Raw genomic sequence first — 17,544 nt, 5'->3', positions numbered from 1 at the left:
GGGAAATTTATGTTCTGCAATGTGGTCCCCACTCTCACCCAGTGCAGTGTAAAATGGCACAGACAGGATATGCTGCAGGTAAGTCCTTTGTTCAAAACTGCCAGGCCAGGCTGTGCAACAGTGGGAAGGGGCAGGTGAAACACAGTGGGGTTTGGCTGCTTAAATTAGAGAGGCCAGCTCAGTGATGGTACAGATCTTGTGAGGAACTACCAAGAACACTAGTCCAGCACAGCAGGAATTTTTACCCACTTGCAGTAAAATGAGCCAGCTGCTTTTGTAGATGAAACAGCCCTTAATCTTGACGGGATGAAGTCATGGGAGCCTTCTGATCTGAGGAGTTTTTTCCTGTTTGGCCCTACCTCAGTCATGAATTCTTCCTTACCACAACTTCTGCTTTTGTCAGCAATAGCTCTGTGCAACCCCTGTGATGGCAAAAGAGGCTGATAGTTCACTCCATTGCTTCCTTTGTATTTCTCTTTCTGCCTTCACATTCCTCTTCTTTCCTTGTTGTCTTGGTTTGACAAGACAGGTGTCTGCTTAAGGAAGATAGGAACCTCCCCTGAAATGGAAAATATAAACCCCCTCCCTCTGAATTACTCTAATTTTGAAATTAAAACACTGACAGAGTCAGAATACAACCAGACACCCTGTTGGTGGTCAGGGTGCTGGTAGCAAACCAACTGAAATGGTGACTGCAGCCCTCCTGCAGTGCCAGCTGTGGTTCTGTGGGAGCAGGGATCCTGCAGAAGGGTGGAGGTTTCCTCTGAAGGTCCAGGGCTGGTGTAGATGGGCCTGGTCTTCCTCTAGGAATCCACTGGAGAAGAAAGCTGCTCCTCTGGGAATCCAGTGGGAAAAGGTGGCCTGTGGTGTTCCAAGTCACAGATTATATCCAGGTAGGAATGCTTGGCTCCTCCCTCTGGGCAGAGCATCTCCCAGTGGGATGATGTAATTTTATCAGCCATACAGGGACAGTCACTGGCCCAGTAACAGAAGGTATGTCCTGGAGTGGGGATTGGTTGTGGAAGAGATAAGGAAAACTGCCCAATTAACAGAAGATAACAGGAATAGAATACTCATCCCCATTTCCAACCTAAGACACTTGTTTTTCCTAACCTGTTTGAGGTTACCTGAGACTGACCATAGCACAAGGCCTTTTCCCATCAGCTTGAAGATTCTCCCTGGTTTCTGCATTTAACTTGCTCCCAGGAGTGAAGCAGACCTTGGATTGATGCCTCTGTTTCCTGCTTCGTCCCATGTCTCCCACACTCTGGAAAAGCTGAGCTTCAAATGCAGATGGGTACTTGCAAGCTGGAACTGATCCAGAAAAGCAGTTTCCATTCCTTCTTTAATAGCTGGCTGAACGTGGGCAGCCTGTCTATGTGCAGACACAGATCCACACTGTTTTGCTCCGTTGTAATACCTTCTTTCCCCTTGCCTTGTCCTGCTTCTGCAAGCATCCCATGTGGTGTCTGCCTGGCAAGGATGACAGGGTAATTCATTATCTGGCTGCTAGGGCAGCTCCTTAGGGGCCAGTGGCACCTGTGAGTGCTGAGAAATCAGCCTCTGGTGCGTTTTTGATTGCTGGCTCACAAACTGCGAGGCAAGGAGACTATGACTGATGAGAGCTGAGATGTGTGCAGGGCACTGTGCTCTGTGAAGTATGGGATCCAGCCCTGGAAGTGGATTTACCCTCTGCATACACTCGAGGTGTGACAGTCTCTGTACATAAGGCCCTGTGGCTGAATGCTGGTGGATGTATCTTTGCACTGCTCTTAATGAACCCTGAGCTGCTTTGTTCCTCCTGTTGCTCATTCAGGGAAGACAGGCAGAAGGCAGGCATAGCAGGCTGGATGTCTACCTTTTCAGGGCCATTAGAGGCAAGGAAAGACAAGGGACAGTGCAAAGTAAAGAGGCCTTGATGAGCTTTGCTTCCAAAAGGAATTAATTGAACACAAGCCCTATCTGACTGGGTGGGTGGAAGAGATGCACTTCTCTACTCTGCACCATATGAATTACTGCCTTTCTCCTTATTTTCTTTCCACTTTTGTATTTTCCAGCTAATTTCTTTTACCTTGTCTTTCCCACCTACTTTTGCTTTCAGCCTAATTACAAAAAAGAGATTTACATGTTCAGTCTCTACCTTCAGCCCCCCGTTGCTCTTTGCACTCCCTTGCCAGTAATATCAAATTCATTTGCTAGTCTTGGATAAACTTATTAGAAGTGTGAAAGACATTAACTTGGCACTAATTCCAAGGCTTATGGAAAAAGAAAGCACCAGGCTGGAGAGACCACCAGTTGCCACTGGCCAGCTATAATCTGTGTGGCTTGGAACAAGACACGTGCATCATGCTGCTGTGCACTTGCACACTGAAAAGCAGGAAAGGGAGCAGAGGGAATGGTGAAGGAGAAGGTGAATGAAGGGAAGGGGGGACTGAAGGCATTGCAAGGGACATGAAATGGAAAGCTACAGCAACTGCAGGAGGTATCAGAACACAGACTCCAACTTCATGAGAGATGGAGATGCTGCCAGCACTGTTGCATGTTGTTCATCTGTGTTCTTCGTGTAAAAAATGAAGTTTCAGCTCAGCCAATATGTAATGATTTTTCTGGACTCTAAGCAAGAATGATCATCACTGGTACAAGACCAGTGATTCTTGTGGAATGTGTCCATTTATGCCAGCTGGGTCCTCTCCATAAGGTTCAGATTCATAATTCCCCATGAGTTCATGGCTGACAGCCCTGAGGGCTTTCTCTGTTCCATTTCTAATAGTTTCACATCTATTACAGGACTACCTCTTCCCCCTCATCTGCAGAGAGGCAGGCTGGGAGATCCAGAGGCTCCTGGAATTGGAGCCTTAGCTCAGTGTGAGCATTGCAGAATTGTCCATTCTGGGAGGTTCAGTGCTGATCTTTCTCACACACAGCACAGCAATCAAAGCCCAGCTCTGGGAGAGAAATCATACATGGATAAATGATTCCCCTCCTTTGTGCTGTGCAGCCTGTTGCACAGAGCAGTGATTACACTGAACAATACACACAATTTCATTCACCTTTGGCAAGATTCAGCCTCACTTGGGAGGTGTCACATGGGTGGTTCCAGCATGCCCACTGCCCCGAGCAGTGGAGCCCTGCAGCTGGCACCATCCATTCATCTGGGGAGCAAAGGCTGTAAAGCAAATCCTTTGGTTTGTCTCAAGGCTGCCCCCTTGCAAAATGAATCCCAAACCTCCATTTTTCAAACAAATTACATGGCTAAATTGTCCTTGGCTGGGCAGTCACATCTGTTTTAGGATTGTATTTAGCCAAATAAAGGGTGGAAGGAATTTATCCAAGGAAGGAAAGGAAAGCAAAAAGAAAAAAAAAGGGAAGAAGAGAAAAAAGCTATACAGATCAAATCAGCTTGTGGCTTCAGCCTACAGACTGCTTTGCAGTATAGCCAGAGTCTGAAATCGATTGTAGAGTAAAGAATTGGGCTTTTTAGTCAGTTTTTCAGTTTTCACTTCAGGTTTCTGACCCTTGCTCGAAAGAGCAGGGAATGGGTAGATTGAGATATTAATTTCCCCTTGGTTATGCCCTGCAAGGGAAAAAGAAGATGTGCATTCTTTCTTATTGTAGCCATCTTGTGTAGCTGGTGAGTCACTTTAACTCACAAAGGTAAAAGAGATTATTCCCCCTTCCCCACAAAATGGCAGGGAAAGAGCTGATTTATGTTTGCAGAAAATAGTTACTCTGTAAAGAGAAAAGTTTAAGGGGAGATGCAGTCCAGTGTTTTACAAAAATCAGTGAAGTATATATATGCAATGAATTATACTGTGTAAATAACAAAATATAGGCAGGGGGAACAAGATCACATTTTGGTTTATGGCCCTGCATTGAACACAACAGGCTTTGTTCACACAGAGATGCACCATTTTTCAATTATTTCATTAGTCAAGTATTGAGGCCAGTTTTTTATTTTTCCTAATATCTTCAGAGGACATTAAGTTGGTTTTTTTGGTTGTTTTTTTTTTTTTGTTTTTTTTTTTTTTGTTTTTGTTTTATCGTTTGGTGGGTTTTGGGGGTTTTTTTTGGGTTTGTTTTTTGGGGTTTGTTTTTGGCTTTTTGGAGGATTTTTTTTTCTGTTTTGTTTTGGTGGGTTTTTTTCTGGTTTTCTTGTTGTTTGGTTTTGGTTGTGGGTTATTTTTTTGGTTGATTTTTGGATTTCAGTTTTACCAGCCAATGACCACTGTTTAACTAGTGGCTGCTGCAGAGCCTGGACTTATTTCCAGTCCCAGTTTGCAGTGGTTTAGTTCAGGTGGGATGGCCAGTACAGCATGGCATGCATCTGGAGATGGGCTGGAGAGCCAGCAGTCCCTGTCACTGGGGAAGCTGTGCTCATTTGTGCGCTGGTGTGAGAACCCCAGGGACAGGTGTGCCTTCTGGGGACTAGGCTGACTACTTGGTGTCCTAAGAGAGAGCCAAGGAGTGTGATAAGCTTGTTTGGTGCAATAACTAAGGCTGATAAACACTTAGCCATGAAATGGTTGTTGTGCCATGAGCAGTCACTGCCACCCGGTTGTTTCTCATCACTCAGCTGGCAGCAGCACTTTGCCCTCTCCCACAGGACTGGCCACAGGGATCACTGCATCTCACCACAGGCATCACTGAATCTCACCACAGACATCACTGAACCTCACCACAGGCATCACTGAATCTCACCACAGGCATCACTGAATCTCACCACAGGAATCACTGATTCCCACCTCAGGCATCACTGATTCCCACCTCAGGGCAGGAGCTGTGGTTTGGCTGCAGGGGCTGAGTGTGAATCCTGCCCTTTCCACCAGAGCATCTGGCTCCTCCTGGCAAGGGCTGTGGGCTTCATCACAGGGGCAGGAACAAGGAGTTGGCAGCCTTAGCCTTCCATAGCCATTGGCTACACAAAACTGTGCCAGTGCTCTGAGGGGCAAGATAAAACCTACACAGATGTGGAGGAGGGAAAGAGCAAATGTGACTCATGCCATTATACAAAATGTCATTCCTGTGGTTCAAGGTGACTTTAGAGAGGAGCTGGCAGTAATACAGAGAAACTCAGTGAAGAACAGTTCAGGCTCCAGATCTCAAAAATCGTGCTGAAAATTCAGATGTGCCCTGAGAACTGGGGGAAATTCTTACAGGGGCATCCCAATGGAGCTGGAAAGTCAGAGCCAGCTGATTCTGACTGTTCTGATTCTGTCTCTGGGATCTGTGTAACGTTGTGTCTGCGCATCCTTTCATAGTTCATGGCTATGAACTCTCTCCTGTGCATTTTCCTAATCCCTTTGTCACTTGCTGGAGAGCTCCCAGCGCTACAGCAGTGACAAATCACACCATATTTCTGCTTTTAACCCATATGTGTCCCTTGTCTTTTGACAGAATCAGCCCTCCTCCCTCTCCATGCTGGACTTGCTGCACGTGGCCCGTGATATTGCCTGTGGGTGTCAGTACCTGGAGGAGAACCACTTCATTCACAGGTGGGTGAGCCCAGCCTGGGCAGGACTTGCACAAAGGCCAGCAGGGGCTCACAGTGCCCTGCTCCATCTGTTTGTGTCCTGCTGCACTCTAGTGGCTGGATACCTTTAAACCAGGGAGACAGAATCAGAATCGTAGAAGCAATGAAGAGAGGAGCTGCTATAAATCAGGCTGGCAGAGGTTTGCAGTTTTGCCAAAGGTCCTGAGCCTTGTCCCAGGGTCTGCACTTGTGTAGCCTATTTGCCTGCTCTGCAAATGGACACAGTGTGACAAAAATCTTTAAGTCTCTCCCTGTCATGAATTTTATTTAGTGCCTGTCTGCTCGTTTTGAAAGCTTTTTCTCCCCTTCTCAAACACCTGCACAAGCACAGCCAGAAGGGCAACATCAGGTGACCATTGCTCCTGCAAAACAGGGTGCTTGGCAAGCACCTAGAATCTGCCTGTAGAGTAGAGATGAGAGAGGTGGCAAGTTTGCAGCTCTGAGAGTCACCACAAGGTGTGCCGTTGTGTTATTCAGACCTCCCCACAAGGTGTGCCGTTGTGTTATTCAGACCTCAAGGTTTACTCCAGCCCAGCAGAGGTGCAGCTTGGAGCTTTACCTGAACGCACAGATTCAGGCCCACAGCTTCAGTATTCAGAGCAACACCTGCACACTGTTCTGGCAGTGTTCTGACACCTGTCTCTGGCAGTACAACAGCCTTTTGACAGCACTTCAATGAGCACAGGAGGACCAGGTCAGTGGATCATTGCCCAGACGGCTGGATGTTGGGACTAGTACATTCTGAAACCAGTTCCTCTTCCTGCACTCCTTAGAGACATTGAAATAACTCCTAGGCTGAAGGGAGGCTCACAGGAGGCCCATCCTCTCAACTGGAAGATGTTATGTGAAGTTTAAAGAGAAAATGTTAAAGAACAAAACTGGTCCTGCTGTGGGGATAGATTGGTACTGGGGACATTGCAGTTATCCACAAATACTGACTTTTCTGGCTGTTTTGGTTCTCTGCAGCTCAGGAAAGTAGGTACTATATTTTGTTTTCTTTTTGACTTGAAAAACTGTCAAATGATTAAGTGGCTCTTCTCTTTCTGTTTCTTTTCTTCCCTTTCCTTTTAGGGACATTGCTGCCAGGAACTGCCTCCTTACCTGTCGGGGGCCTGGGAGAGTGGCTAAGATTGGAGACTTTGGAATGGCCCGGGACATTTACAGGTAACAGAGCCAAGCCCAGGGCACCTGCAAGTGGGAGGTCACTGAAATGGGGGAGGAGCAGTTTTGTGCAGCCTCTTGTGCTGCTCTGTGTAACCTGGTGAGGTGAGAGTGGAGAGATGCCAGCCTGGTGAATCCCAGCTGATGCCTTCCTGGTCTTTGCCTTAAACTGTCCTGGACAGTTTTCTCCTGGGCACTGAAGTCTAATGGTCATGGAAGGTTTTCCCTCCCTGTTAGATTCTGTCCTCAGTTTCCTTTTTTTACATTCTCCACACTGAATGGCATTGATGTGCCCCTTTGTTTTGTGATCCCAAATCATTCTGAGTTTAATCTCTCTCCTTGATGCTACCCCTGCACCTTTGGTTTGGTGTCATCAGTAAATTTCCTCAATTTACTGCAGCTAAAGGAGGAAGGTGCAGAAGGTCAGGAAAATGTAATCACCCAAACTGGAATTCAGCCAGGACACAGGGTTAACTACCTCTGCTCTTGCAAGAAGTGCCAGAAAATCTTTAATGACCATGAGCAGTCAGGGCTGCAGTTTGATGTTTCATCTTCCACAGAGCACCTCTAGAAGTGCAGCTCCATATCCTGCTGTGCTGAGGAATTGATTTGCCCTGACTCAGAAGAAGGAATGCCTCGTGCTCAGTCACCTGCACAGTTTATTCCAGTGCCTTGCCTTCTTTTTTTTCCTCCTTGGGGATTCTCCTGTGCAATTACTAAGCCAGGTTTGGCTGTGCTCAGCTTGAGCTCTGACAGTATCACAGCCTGAGGTGCTGCAAACAGAAACCCAAGTGTATCAGAGCTGCCTGTGTTTTTCCCTCCACAAAGAGCCCCCATGCAGCCCCACTGTCAGATGGGGCTCTGCTGGGACAAAGCAGCATCTGTCACCCTCACACAATCAGCAAACTGACTGCCAAGATGAACACTTTGGTGCTGAGCTTTCAAAGGTGCCTTTGAAGCCTGCATGTGTTTCTTTGTCCAGGAGCACCCTTTGGATGCCCAGGCTGTGCTGTTGTGATCAGTGACAGCAGCTTGCATGAGCAGCTCCTGTAACTGCCAGCATGGCATTTGGGGCTTGCAGGTTTTATTTTAAATGACAGCAACTTCAAAGGACTGTTGTGACTCCTGTCTCAGGAACGTTTTTTTATCACTGTCCCAGCTCTAGTGACCTGGCATCCTCCTCAACAAGCTCCTTGCTCCTATTGAGGGGTTTGGATTTTACACACAGTGCTTTAGACTGGGTATATATGGGATAGGTTTGGTTTATTCTTGCTGGATATGCCCAGGATGATCATGTGTGAGATGAGGTGAGGAGATCTGTGGTTGAAAGGGGCAGGAGGAATTTCTGCCAGCAGCAGTTACTGTGTTAGTAATTCCCTAGGAGCATGAGGATAACTGGTTCACCAGATCAGGCCTGAAGTGATGTAGATTAAACAGCACTTCCATGGTTTGCTCTTTTCCACTACTTCTATGAGAAGAAACAGGTCATTCCAGTACTTAGATTGTTCCACCTACATTAGTCTCTCCTCAGGCTCATCATTTGAATATTTGTAATTACAAAAATCCCATATTGATGTCATTTTCTGAATCCTTGGCTGACTCTTTTGTTCTGTTTGTTCTTTGCAGAGCCAGCTACTATCGTAAGGGTGGGTGTGCAATGTTGCCTGTCAAATGGATGCCCCCTGAGGCTTTCATGGAAGGGATCTTCACATCAAAAACAGACACATGGTGCGCTTCCTTTCCTCCGCTGGCCGTGTTGGAACTCCTTTTGTAAACCATGAATATTTTGTAAAAAACACATGTTCTTGTTCATTTTTCACATACTAAAAAGGCAAGCTGAGTCTTTCAGAGGCAGCAGTGTTTGAGGAGACAAGGGAGCAGAGAGGTCAGGCCTGTGCAGGGGTGGGGGCTGCAGGGCAGGGAGAGCAGAGCAGATGCAGGTGCTGCCCCAGCAGGAAAGCATCAGTCCCACACTGAGGAAAGCAGCAGGGGAGGCTGCAGGCACGATCCATCCTGTCAGTCAGGGAGAATGGTGTCCTGCATTGTGGGTTTTGCCTTTCTCCTGGCCTACAGCAGCCAGAGGTGGGGAGGAAAATTGGGAGAGCAGGAGGCAAGAGCTCAGGGGGTGTGTGGAGGGGGAAGGGGCTGGTGGCCAGGACACAGCTCCTGAGCAGGCCCCAGCAGAGGGTGAGGTCTACACTCATTGTACAGCTGAGCTCTGCCTGTCTCAGCACCAAGCAGAGGAGTTCCCCATTGCTGCACATCTCTCTACAGCTTTAATGTGAATTAAATCAGGTGAATGCTTTGGAGGGGCACTGTCTCAGCCACTGTCCCCAGGGCTTTGCAGGCTCCAGCACCCAGGCCAGGGCTGTGTGTGCTGGGGAGGGCTTTCATTGTTCTCTGAGTGACTGGTGGGGCCTGTGGACCTCAGAGCACCAGTGGGGATTCACTAGCAGGATATTTCATGCAGAGTAGCTATTCCAGAGGAAATTTTGCCAAAACCACTGTCTGCAGCAGTGGTCAGTGTCTCAGAAAAAGATGACCTGACTTTCACTTTTGTTACCTCCAGTTGAACAGTGCTGAATACAAGGGTAAAGCAACCATGTTTACCTACCTACATCATAGGCTTCACTCACCTAGCAGTCAACTACTGATATTTGTTAAAAGTTTTAAAGTTACAGCTGTGCAGCTTATTTATGTCTGAATCCTACAGCAGGATTTCCACCAGCTGCCTGATCAAGGGTTGCAAAGAGCAATGCTGATGGTACTGAACCTAAGGGCACTGCCCACTGGTGATGGTCATTCCAGTATCCCTCACTTTGTTTTCCTTTGTTTCTCTTTGTCTCTTGTTTCTTTGTACTCAGGTCCTTTGGTGTGTTGCTGTGGGAGATATTCTCTTTGGGATACATGCCCTACCCCAGCAAAAGCAACCAGGAGGTTCTGGAGTTTGTCACCAATGGAGGAAGGATGGATCCACCTAAAAACTGCCCTGGCCCTGTGTATGAGACTATAACTTTGATATATTCATGCAACTAAGTTTCTGTTTCAGATGCTTTTTCTCTACTCAAAAGTTAATGACCTTTAAGATTGACCTAATCATGACTAATCTGCCTTATTAATCTTTAGTGCCAGTGATTTGTCTAATATTTAATTTTTCTTTTGTTTTGGAGAATAAATCAGGGCCCATTGGAGAAGTCCTGCCCACTGCTTGTTTGGTCAGAGATGACACAATATTTCTCTGTCTTAGGTTAGCTGTGACGCTTCAGTGCATCAGACTGTTCACAGGCAGGGAAATCTGGGCTCCTTTATCTGTACCCCTGCCTAACTTTAGTGTGTTTTCCAAGGGATTTCAGGTGAATGAGTAATTCTTTGAAAGACTCTGCATTTCACCCCACTGGTGGTCACACTCCAGAGGTCATCAGTTGTCCAACTCCAGGGTGTCGCAGACATCTTGTCATGAAAATCCTTTCCTTAGGATTTTTTCCTTCTGAGAAGCTGAGAGGCCTCAGGAACAAAATGTAAACAATGGTTATCTGCTGCTGTGGAATGCAACAGGTGGATCTGTGATTGGCCCATGTTGGATGTTTGTAATTAATGGCCAATCACAGCCCCAGCTGGCTCGGACAGAGTCCAACACAGCTGCCTTTGTTATGATTCTTTGGCATTCTATTCTTAGCTTAGCTGGCCTTCTAAGATGAAACCTTTTCTTCTATTCTTTTAGTATAGTTTTAATGTAATATATATCATAAAATAATAAATCAAGCCTTCTGAAACATGGAGTCAGATCTCCGTCTCTTCCCTCAACATAAGACCCCTGTGAACACTGTGACACCAGGGAAGGCAGAGAACTCTCATTTATTAGAAGCAAGAATGGTGCTGAATGTCTGTAATTCTGTCTGTGATTCCCAAGCTGCCATGAGCAGTTGGCACATCCCACAGGATCTGCCATTCACAACCATCTCCTGTTCTGCCCTTCCAGCTACCGCATCATGACCCAGTGTTGGCAGCACCAGCCTGAGGACCGGCCAAACTTTGCCATAATCTTGGAGAGGATTGAGTACTGCACTCAGGTACCCGTGTTCATTCACCTCAGATGGCAGGGGTGGAGAGGGTTCCTCTTGAGGAGCTCTCTAGACAAGCCAGGACTCGAGATGAGGAGGCAGCACTGCACTATGCAGTCAGCAGTCCAAGGAGACTGATGTCAGCCTGGGACCCCCTGGCTGGGATATTCACCTCACCAGGTGCTTGATCCTTGTCTCTTGCTGCTGAAAGGCACAGGCTGACACAGGCTGACACAGTTTACAAAGAGCACACCTGTAGCCCTGCTTCTGCTTATAGAGGAACAGATTCCAGCAAGCAAAAGAGCAAAGACAGGGCAGCACCTGCGCTGCTTTCACATGCCTCATCCCAGCCACTCCATCCCAGTGTTTACCCTTAAGGCACAGTCAGCACTGAACAGCAATGGTCCCAGCTCAGAGCATCCTTTGCAGGTGGTTTCAGCAGCTGTTGGCAATTTTTTTTAATCTGACAGGGCTGGAGTAGGCAGGTGGAGAGATGGCCAGGCTAAAGGAGTGGGGATTCTTAGGCTAGGCAATGGGGAAAATCAGTAAATCTGATTTACTTATTTTTTACCACCAGTTTAGCTTCTGAGGAATAGAGCAGTTTGGAAAATGTTCTCCTGCCTGCATCAGCACAGGCTCCTTGTATGATCTCACCGTTTTTCACTTCAGTCAGTCTGCTTTCCCTTGCTATTTGGGAAGCTTGATCTGTTTTTTATGTGTGTTTGGATCCTGGGATTGGGAGGCATATTTTTCTGCTATCTGTAGCTTGCCATGGCATATAGCAATAAGTAAAGGTTGCCAAGATCACTGCATTTTCTCTCAGTTTAATTTTCAAAACTGCTTAAATAGCTCAGAACCACAGCCCCTGTGGATTCAGGCTTCAAGGGGTCTGCCAGTATTGTCTTCACTCTGCATTCCCATTCCTCCCTTCTCATGTGGAGGCAATACTTACATGGTTCCAACTTTCTCAATATTATCTGAGAGTGTTATGAACTCTGAGATGATAGAGATTCCAAAAAGCATTCCCACAGGAAATTTTGCTGGACATAAAAAATACTTTTCATTGGTTTTGTGCCTCTGCTGTTCTGTGGTGAGTTTAAGGGTTACTTTCTTTTAAAGAGTTGGATTTTAAGGATATCTTGTTGCATCTCACACCTAACTGCATTTTGTCTATCCCCTCCTCATGGAATGTGGGTTCTGGGTGGTGGGATGTGTTGGGATCGTAGCATGACAGCTGCATGATGTGTGATGGCTGCAGGCTTTGAGGAATTCCCGTTGTTCCCTTGGGCAGGATCCCGATGTCATCAACACCACCCTGCCGGTGGAATACGGCCCGTCGGCTGAGGAGGAGGAGAAGGTGGCGATGCGCCCCGACGATCCAGAAGGAATTCCTCCTCTCTTGGTCCCAACACACCAAGACAGAAAGGATGATAAGCAAACCCTGCCATCTCCACCACCCCTGGCATCAGCCGTCACTACTGGAAAATCTCTAGGGAAAATGGGAGCCTTGGAACAGCCAGCACCGGGGAAGGTGCAGTCAGCCACGGGGGGAGGACACATCAACATGGCCTATGCCCAATCCAACCCCCCTTCCGAGCTTCACAAAAGCCGGGGCTCCAGAAACAAGCCCACCAACCTGTGGAATCCAACCTACGGCTCCTGGTTTGCGGAGAAGCAGGCCAGCAAAAACAGTTCTCTGCTGGAGAAGGAGAGGCCCGAGAGGGAGAATTTGGGACAGGAAGGAAACTGTACTGTGGGGCCCAACATTGTGACTGGCAGGCTGCCAGGCTCCTCCCTGCTCTTAGAGCCATCTTCCCTAACCGCAAGCGTTAAAGAAGTGCCTCTCTTTAGGCTCCGCCACTTCCCCTGTGGGAACGTCAACTATGGATACCAGCAGCAGGGCTTGCCCTTGGAAAGCTCCACAGCACCTTGTGCTAGCAGTTACGAGGACCCTGTCCTCAGAAACAAGAGCCACATAACCCAGCAGGGGCCCTGAGAGCCCTCGACCCTCTCTTGACTTTTCCCCCCCGTGGCCCCTGAGCCTTGCAGAGATGTCCCGTTACCCAACACACCGCGAGCAAGGCATGGGACAGCGTCACCTCCTGTTTCGTGCAAACTTGCTCCAAAAGTGCCACCCTTGAGGCTGTAATTTCTACTAACCCGAGAGGCTTCAAACCACCGGGGCCCCAGCAGAGTCAAAGGAACGAGGGGGAGGGAGGATGCAGGGAACTGTTTGTTGTTAACTGCAAGGCCCAGCTGCTGTTGCATCAACTCATCCGCATGGTTGTCGTCATGCCCTTCCTGTGAGCTTTTCCCAGTTGTGCGTCCTCCGCTTCCGTGTCAAGCCGCGGCTCACTGCCATGAGTGTTTCCTGTCTGGGCTTTCCCGTGCCAAACTTGTCATTGCTGTGGAAGACCTGGAGGTCTCCTGCTGCTGGCAGGGCTTGTAGTGGGTTTGGGAAGACCGTCGTCTATCCAAACCTAAATAAAGAAATACGACGGCGCTGAATGGTGACGCGATGGCACGTTCTCCAGTCTTGGTCCAGCTGCAATCCAGTCTTCAAAAGTCCTTGAATGCACAGTGTTGTGGGGGTGCTGGCAGGGCAGTGGAAAAACCCTGGTCACACTGCATCACTTGAAGGGGAGGGCAGAGGAAGCAGAGGATGGGTGTAGATGCTAAGAGCCATTCAGGGGGCGGGCATTGTTTGGCTGGGGTTTTCTTTGGTTTGTTTTTGTTCACCTGGTGGTGCTTAACCACCAGAACCAAGTAAAGCCCTTTAAAATTCCTTCTGTCCTACAAAAGTAGGTATGCCCTTCATCAGGAATGTGAGAGTGTCAAGTGGAATGAAGGTGAAGCTTTAAAGGACCATGGTCATGAGAGAAACTTTCACTATGCCCTGAAAAGGGACAGCCACCTGCATACCTCAAAGGTTTGAAGTAGCCTTTGACATCCACTGTATGAACAACACCATGAAGGCAGAAGACTACATCGTGCCACTGTCTGGAAGCCAGATACTGTCTGTACTGAAGGGTTAAGAGCCCTTTTTCCTTTGGCAAAATATGTGAATGATAGTGGTTTAAGGACAACACTCCATTGACTCACTTTGTACACCCCGTGCATGAAAAATACTCCAGTTAAGTGTATTGTCAAAACATAGATGTAGGAAATAATTCATGTGTAAAGATGTGCATTAGTAACTTCAGCTTAGGATTGGGAGGAGCTGTTTTAGCATGATTGCTATCCAAAAAAGGGGTGCTTATTTCCATAGAGATGGGAGTCCTGGACCATCAGCAAAGGAGTGGGAAGATGTTCTTCAGTCTGAGACTCTTCATTTCAGTGAAGTGACCCTGAGTCTGGCCCTGGATCCAAACATTGAGGTAAGCTTCCTGTCTTCATCAGGGAACAAAGCAGAATCCCTATACCTCCTAAACTTTGGAATGGGCAGATTGAAATTGGCTTGGGCCACCCCCTTGTACAAAACACACTGCAGGGGGAGCACTAGTGTGCTCTCCTAATCTGCCTTTCTGATGCCTCTGATACACAGAATTAAATCCTCTTTTTAGACCAAAGCCAAAAGCAGATGTGGTGACTGGTTAACAGGCTGTGCTCCTGTTGGGAAGCTTGGGTCAGGGGCTGCTCTGAATTTCATGTTCATCTGCTAGAGATCCATCCCACTGCTGCTGCATGGGCTAGGGGGGATAACAAGGGTCACGCTTACAGGCTTCGTTAGGCTGAGCTAAGAGGATATTTGTCATCTCCCAGGTTATTGGGCTCACAGTTCTTGCTGTGAAATAGCCACTGGGGAGGGATTCTGTCTAGCTCAGGATTGTGTTAGTGTCACACCAGTCTCTCTCTCTCTAGCTCAGTAAACTCAGTGGGGCAGTTTCTTGAGTCTCAGGAAAGCTGATTAATTCAGGAGGCAAGCACTATCTGAACAATTTATTACACTAGGACATTATTCACATACAATAGCAATTTTCATTTAAGTATTCCAGCTTTCTCATTTTCAGAAGAGCTGAACTCCTCATTGTTTTCTTTAGCCTTTCTTTGGAAAGGAGCACACTGGGTTTTTGCCGCCTTACAAAGTTACTGAGGGCAGAAGCCGACCTGTTTACTGATGAGTGTTTTCAAAAGAATGCACAAGAACAAAAAGTTGCTAAGTTAATGATCTTTGACTAGCTGAAATTATTAATTCTTGGGTCTGGGGCAGCAGCTTCGATGCTGCTCAAATGCAGATAAGCTGCCAGGTTATGATGTAAAAGGTGGAATTTCTAAAGAAACTTAAGAAGCACAAGCAGCAAGAAATTATTTTAAGCCTGTAGGTGTGAAAGGCAGGCTCTCCCAGCCATGGTGAGGGTGTGATTACTGCTTTGAGCTTGTGCTGTGCAATTATTTTATCATAGAATTTCTTACAGAATGGGAGTTGTAAAAAAATGAAGGTGCTAAACACAATCCTGCTTCTTACCTATGGAATATGTCAAGAGATAATTCTGATCAGGGAAAATGGTGAATTGCTACTGAAATTCTCCAGTCTGCTGAATACAGTGCATTGAGACAAATACTGTTCAGCGCTGGCAACTGCTTTTAAGTGAGCTTCCCTCTAGTGTCTCCAGTGCAAAATGCTTTGTTGTGGGGTCTTTAATGGTTTGGAGTTTCTTGGTTTGTTGGGGTTGGAGTTTTGGGGTTTGTTTGTATTACTGTTGTTTGGTTGTTTGTTGTTTTTTTTTTTTTTTTTAATCCCTCTCTCTTAACTCTTGGAATTCAGAAATACAGTTTGGGCTCATTTTTAATGTTAAAACCATACAATTTCTGAGCTCTTCCACAGCAAGCATTTAGTTTGGTATCTCTGTGTGCTGTCCAAGCACAGTACCCCAGGTTGCAAAAACTGTTCTATAAATATTGGTGGTAATGAAATCTCCTCACTTAGAAACAGGACCTGGAGCATTTGCCTATCCTTTTTCTTAGAAAACAAATACTACCATTAATTGCTTGGACCAAAGGGTGCTCTATTGATTGTGCTCAGGCTGCAGTTGCCATGAGCATGAACCAGAAATTTTAATTTCTGTGTCTAGGATGATTCACCTGTTCAGTACTCAGAGCTGCAGGGACCAGAAGGGATTTAAGTCACCATGGGCTCACCAGACCAAAGCACTCTGTAAATCCCAAATTCCTCTATCAAACCCCTCCATGCTAGGAGAAAAACAAATTCAAGTTATTTTAACCCTCTTACCCATTTTTGTCAATAATTTGTTTTTCAAATTATAGTTTATTGACACACTGTATATTTTTAAGGAACTTGTTTTAAGACCATTAATCCTTTGTGTTGGTAGTAATAATGTTCTGATTTATGTCTTCCTCATTCTGCAGTGGAAAAGCGGGAAGCAGTATGATCTACAGGATGTAAAGCACAACTGGGAACAACCCTGTGCTTGGGGAAAAACCCTGAAAATGGCTTATTTCCATGTGGATGTTACCTGGTTTCCTAGAGAAGATAAGTAGGTGGTTCCATGAGCTGCTGGAGGTAAACTGGGTTCGGCTGCCCGTCTCTCTGCCTTTCCAGCTGCCCCATCACCTTCCCTTTGTGCCACTGAACCTTGTTTCCCCACCACGTGCCTGGGGATGAAGCAGGGCAGGAGCGAGGGTGGTTCTGCTCCCCCGAGGTGCAGGGAGGGCGTGGGGTGGGAGAGGGGATGGCCACAGCCAGAGGAGGTGCAGGACCACGGTGGGAAGCCCCAGGGCTGCGTTAATGTGGCTCAGTCGGTCTCGGACAGTGGTGTCAGACCAGGGCTGCTCCTGCTGCCCTGCCCAGGGAGCAGCCACAGCACAGGAGGGCTGGAACAGGGAATGGCAGTGCCACTCTGCATGTCTGCTCCTGGTAATCCTGGCTGCTGGGGGATGAGAACCTGGAGGTGGGAATAGCATAGAACAGCCTTCCACAGCAGCAAAGACATCGCTGTTCGTCTGTCCCAGAGTTAAACCCATCCCAGGGAAATGTCCCAAGTGTCCCCTCCTGGCTCTTTTCAGTACCAAGCTTCATTTTAGGAGTGTCTGTCTCATGTACAGCAACATTGTTTATGCAACATTGTTTATAAAGGAAGGGCCTGTGCACTTCAGGGATACTATGAAGAAAAATACTAATATATGGTCATTGAGTATTTTGTATTGAATAGTGTATTTGTATTGTAAACAAGTGTAGTGAACCACAAGGCATGAAGACAAATAAAGTGACAGTAGCTGGATTTCTCCGTGTTGGGCTGTGCAATGATTGGGTCAATGTCCAGATGTCTCTGGACATCCATTTTTACTTGGCGAAGTTGCAGAATTATTAAGGTGATGAATACTCTAAGCAGTAGGTTTGGTGGTACCCTGAGCCACCTTTTGGGCTTGCAGCTGCTATTCCAGACCTCTTTGCGTTGCAGGTGTGTCTTGGTTTGGAAAGGCAGGTGCCTGCTAAGGACGGCAGGAGCCTCCCTGAAATGGAAAATGTAACCCCCCTCTCTCTGAATTCCTATAAAACTTAAATTAGGGGCTCTCAGGCAACAAATATGGGAGCAGGAATAACAGTTCTTTAATATGGAAGAAAAGAAAAGGATAAAATAAACAATGCAGTACACTAGAACAACACTGACAGAGTCAGAACCCACCCTGACACCCTGTGGATCAGGGTGTTGGTGGCAGTCCCATTGGAATTGTGCCTGCAGTCCCCCTGGAGTGTCAGGTGTGGTTCTGTTGGAGCAGGGATCCTGTAGAAAGGGTGTATTCTTCCTCTGAAAATCCACTGGAAGGAGAGGC

General features: G+C 47.1%; 1 protein-coding gene across 3 annotated transcripts in view; it reads left to right on the top strand.

Moving 5' to 3' along the window:
* ALK (ALK receptor tyrosine kinase) overlaps positions 1 to 16,985 on the top strand; it is a 306,734-nt gene extending 289,749 nt beyond the window's left edge. For all 3 annotated transcript variants that reach the window (XM_058020712.1, XM_058020710.1, XM_058020713.1), the window contains 7 exons: positions 5,395 to 5,492; positions 6,602 to 6,694; positions 8,318 to 8,419; positions 9,556 to 9,690; positions 10,671 to 10,761; positions 12,044 to 14,129; positions 16,120 to 16,985. In XM_058020712.1, coding sequence (XP_057876695.1) covers positions 5,395 to 5,492; positions 6,602 to 6,694; positions 8,318 to 8,419; positions 9,556 to 9,690; positions 10,671 to 10,761; positions 12,044 to 12,748 — 1,224 coding nt within the window. In that variant the 3' untranslated portion in view covers positions 12,749 to 14,129; positions 16,120 to 16,985. The remainder of the gene's footprint in view (positions 1 to 5,394; positions 5,493 to 6,601; positions 6,695 to 8,317; positions 8,420 to 9,555; positions 9,691 to 10,670; positions 10,762 to 12,043; positions 14,130 to 16,119) is intronic.
* The last annotated feature ends 559 nt before the right edge of the window (positions 16,986 to 17,544 follow it).

The sequence above is a fragment of the Melospiza georgiana genome, chromosome 3 (genome assembly GCF_028018845.1).
Source record: "Melospiza georgiana isolate bMelGeo1 chromosome 3, bMelGeo1.pri, whole genome shotgun sequence".
In the NCBI taxonomy this organism is placed as follows: domain Eukaryota; kingdom Metazoa; phylum Chordata; class Aves; order Passeriformes; family Passerellidae; genus Melospiza; species Melospiza georgiana.
Note: the sequence above shows the minus strand (reverse complement) of the source record. Positions and strands in the feature narration are given on the sequence as shown.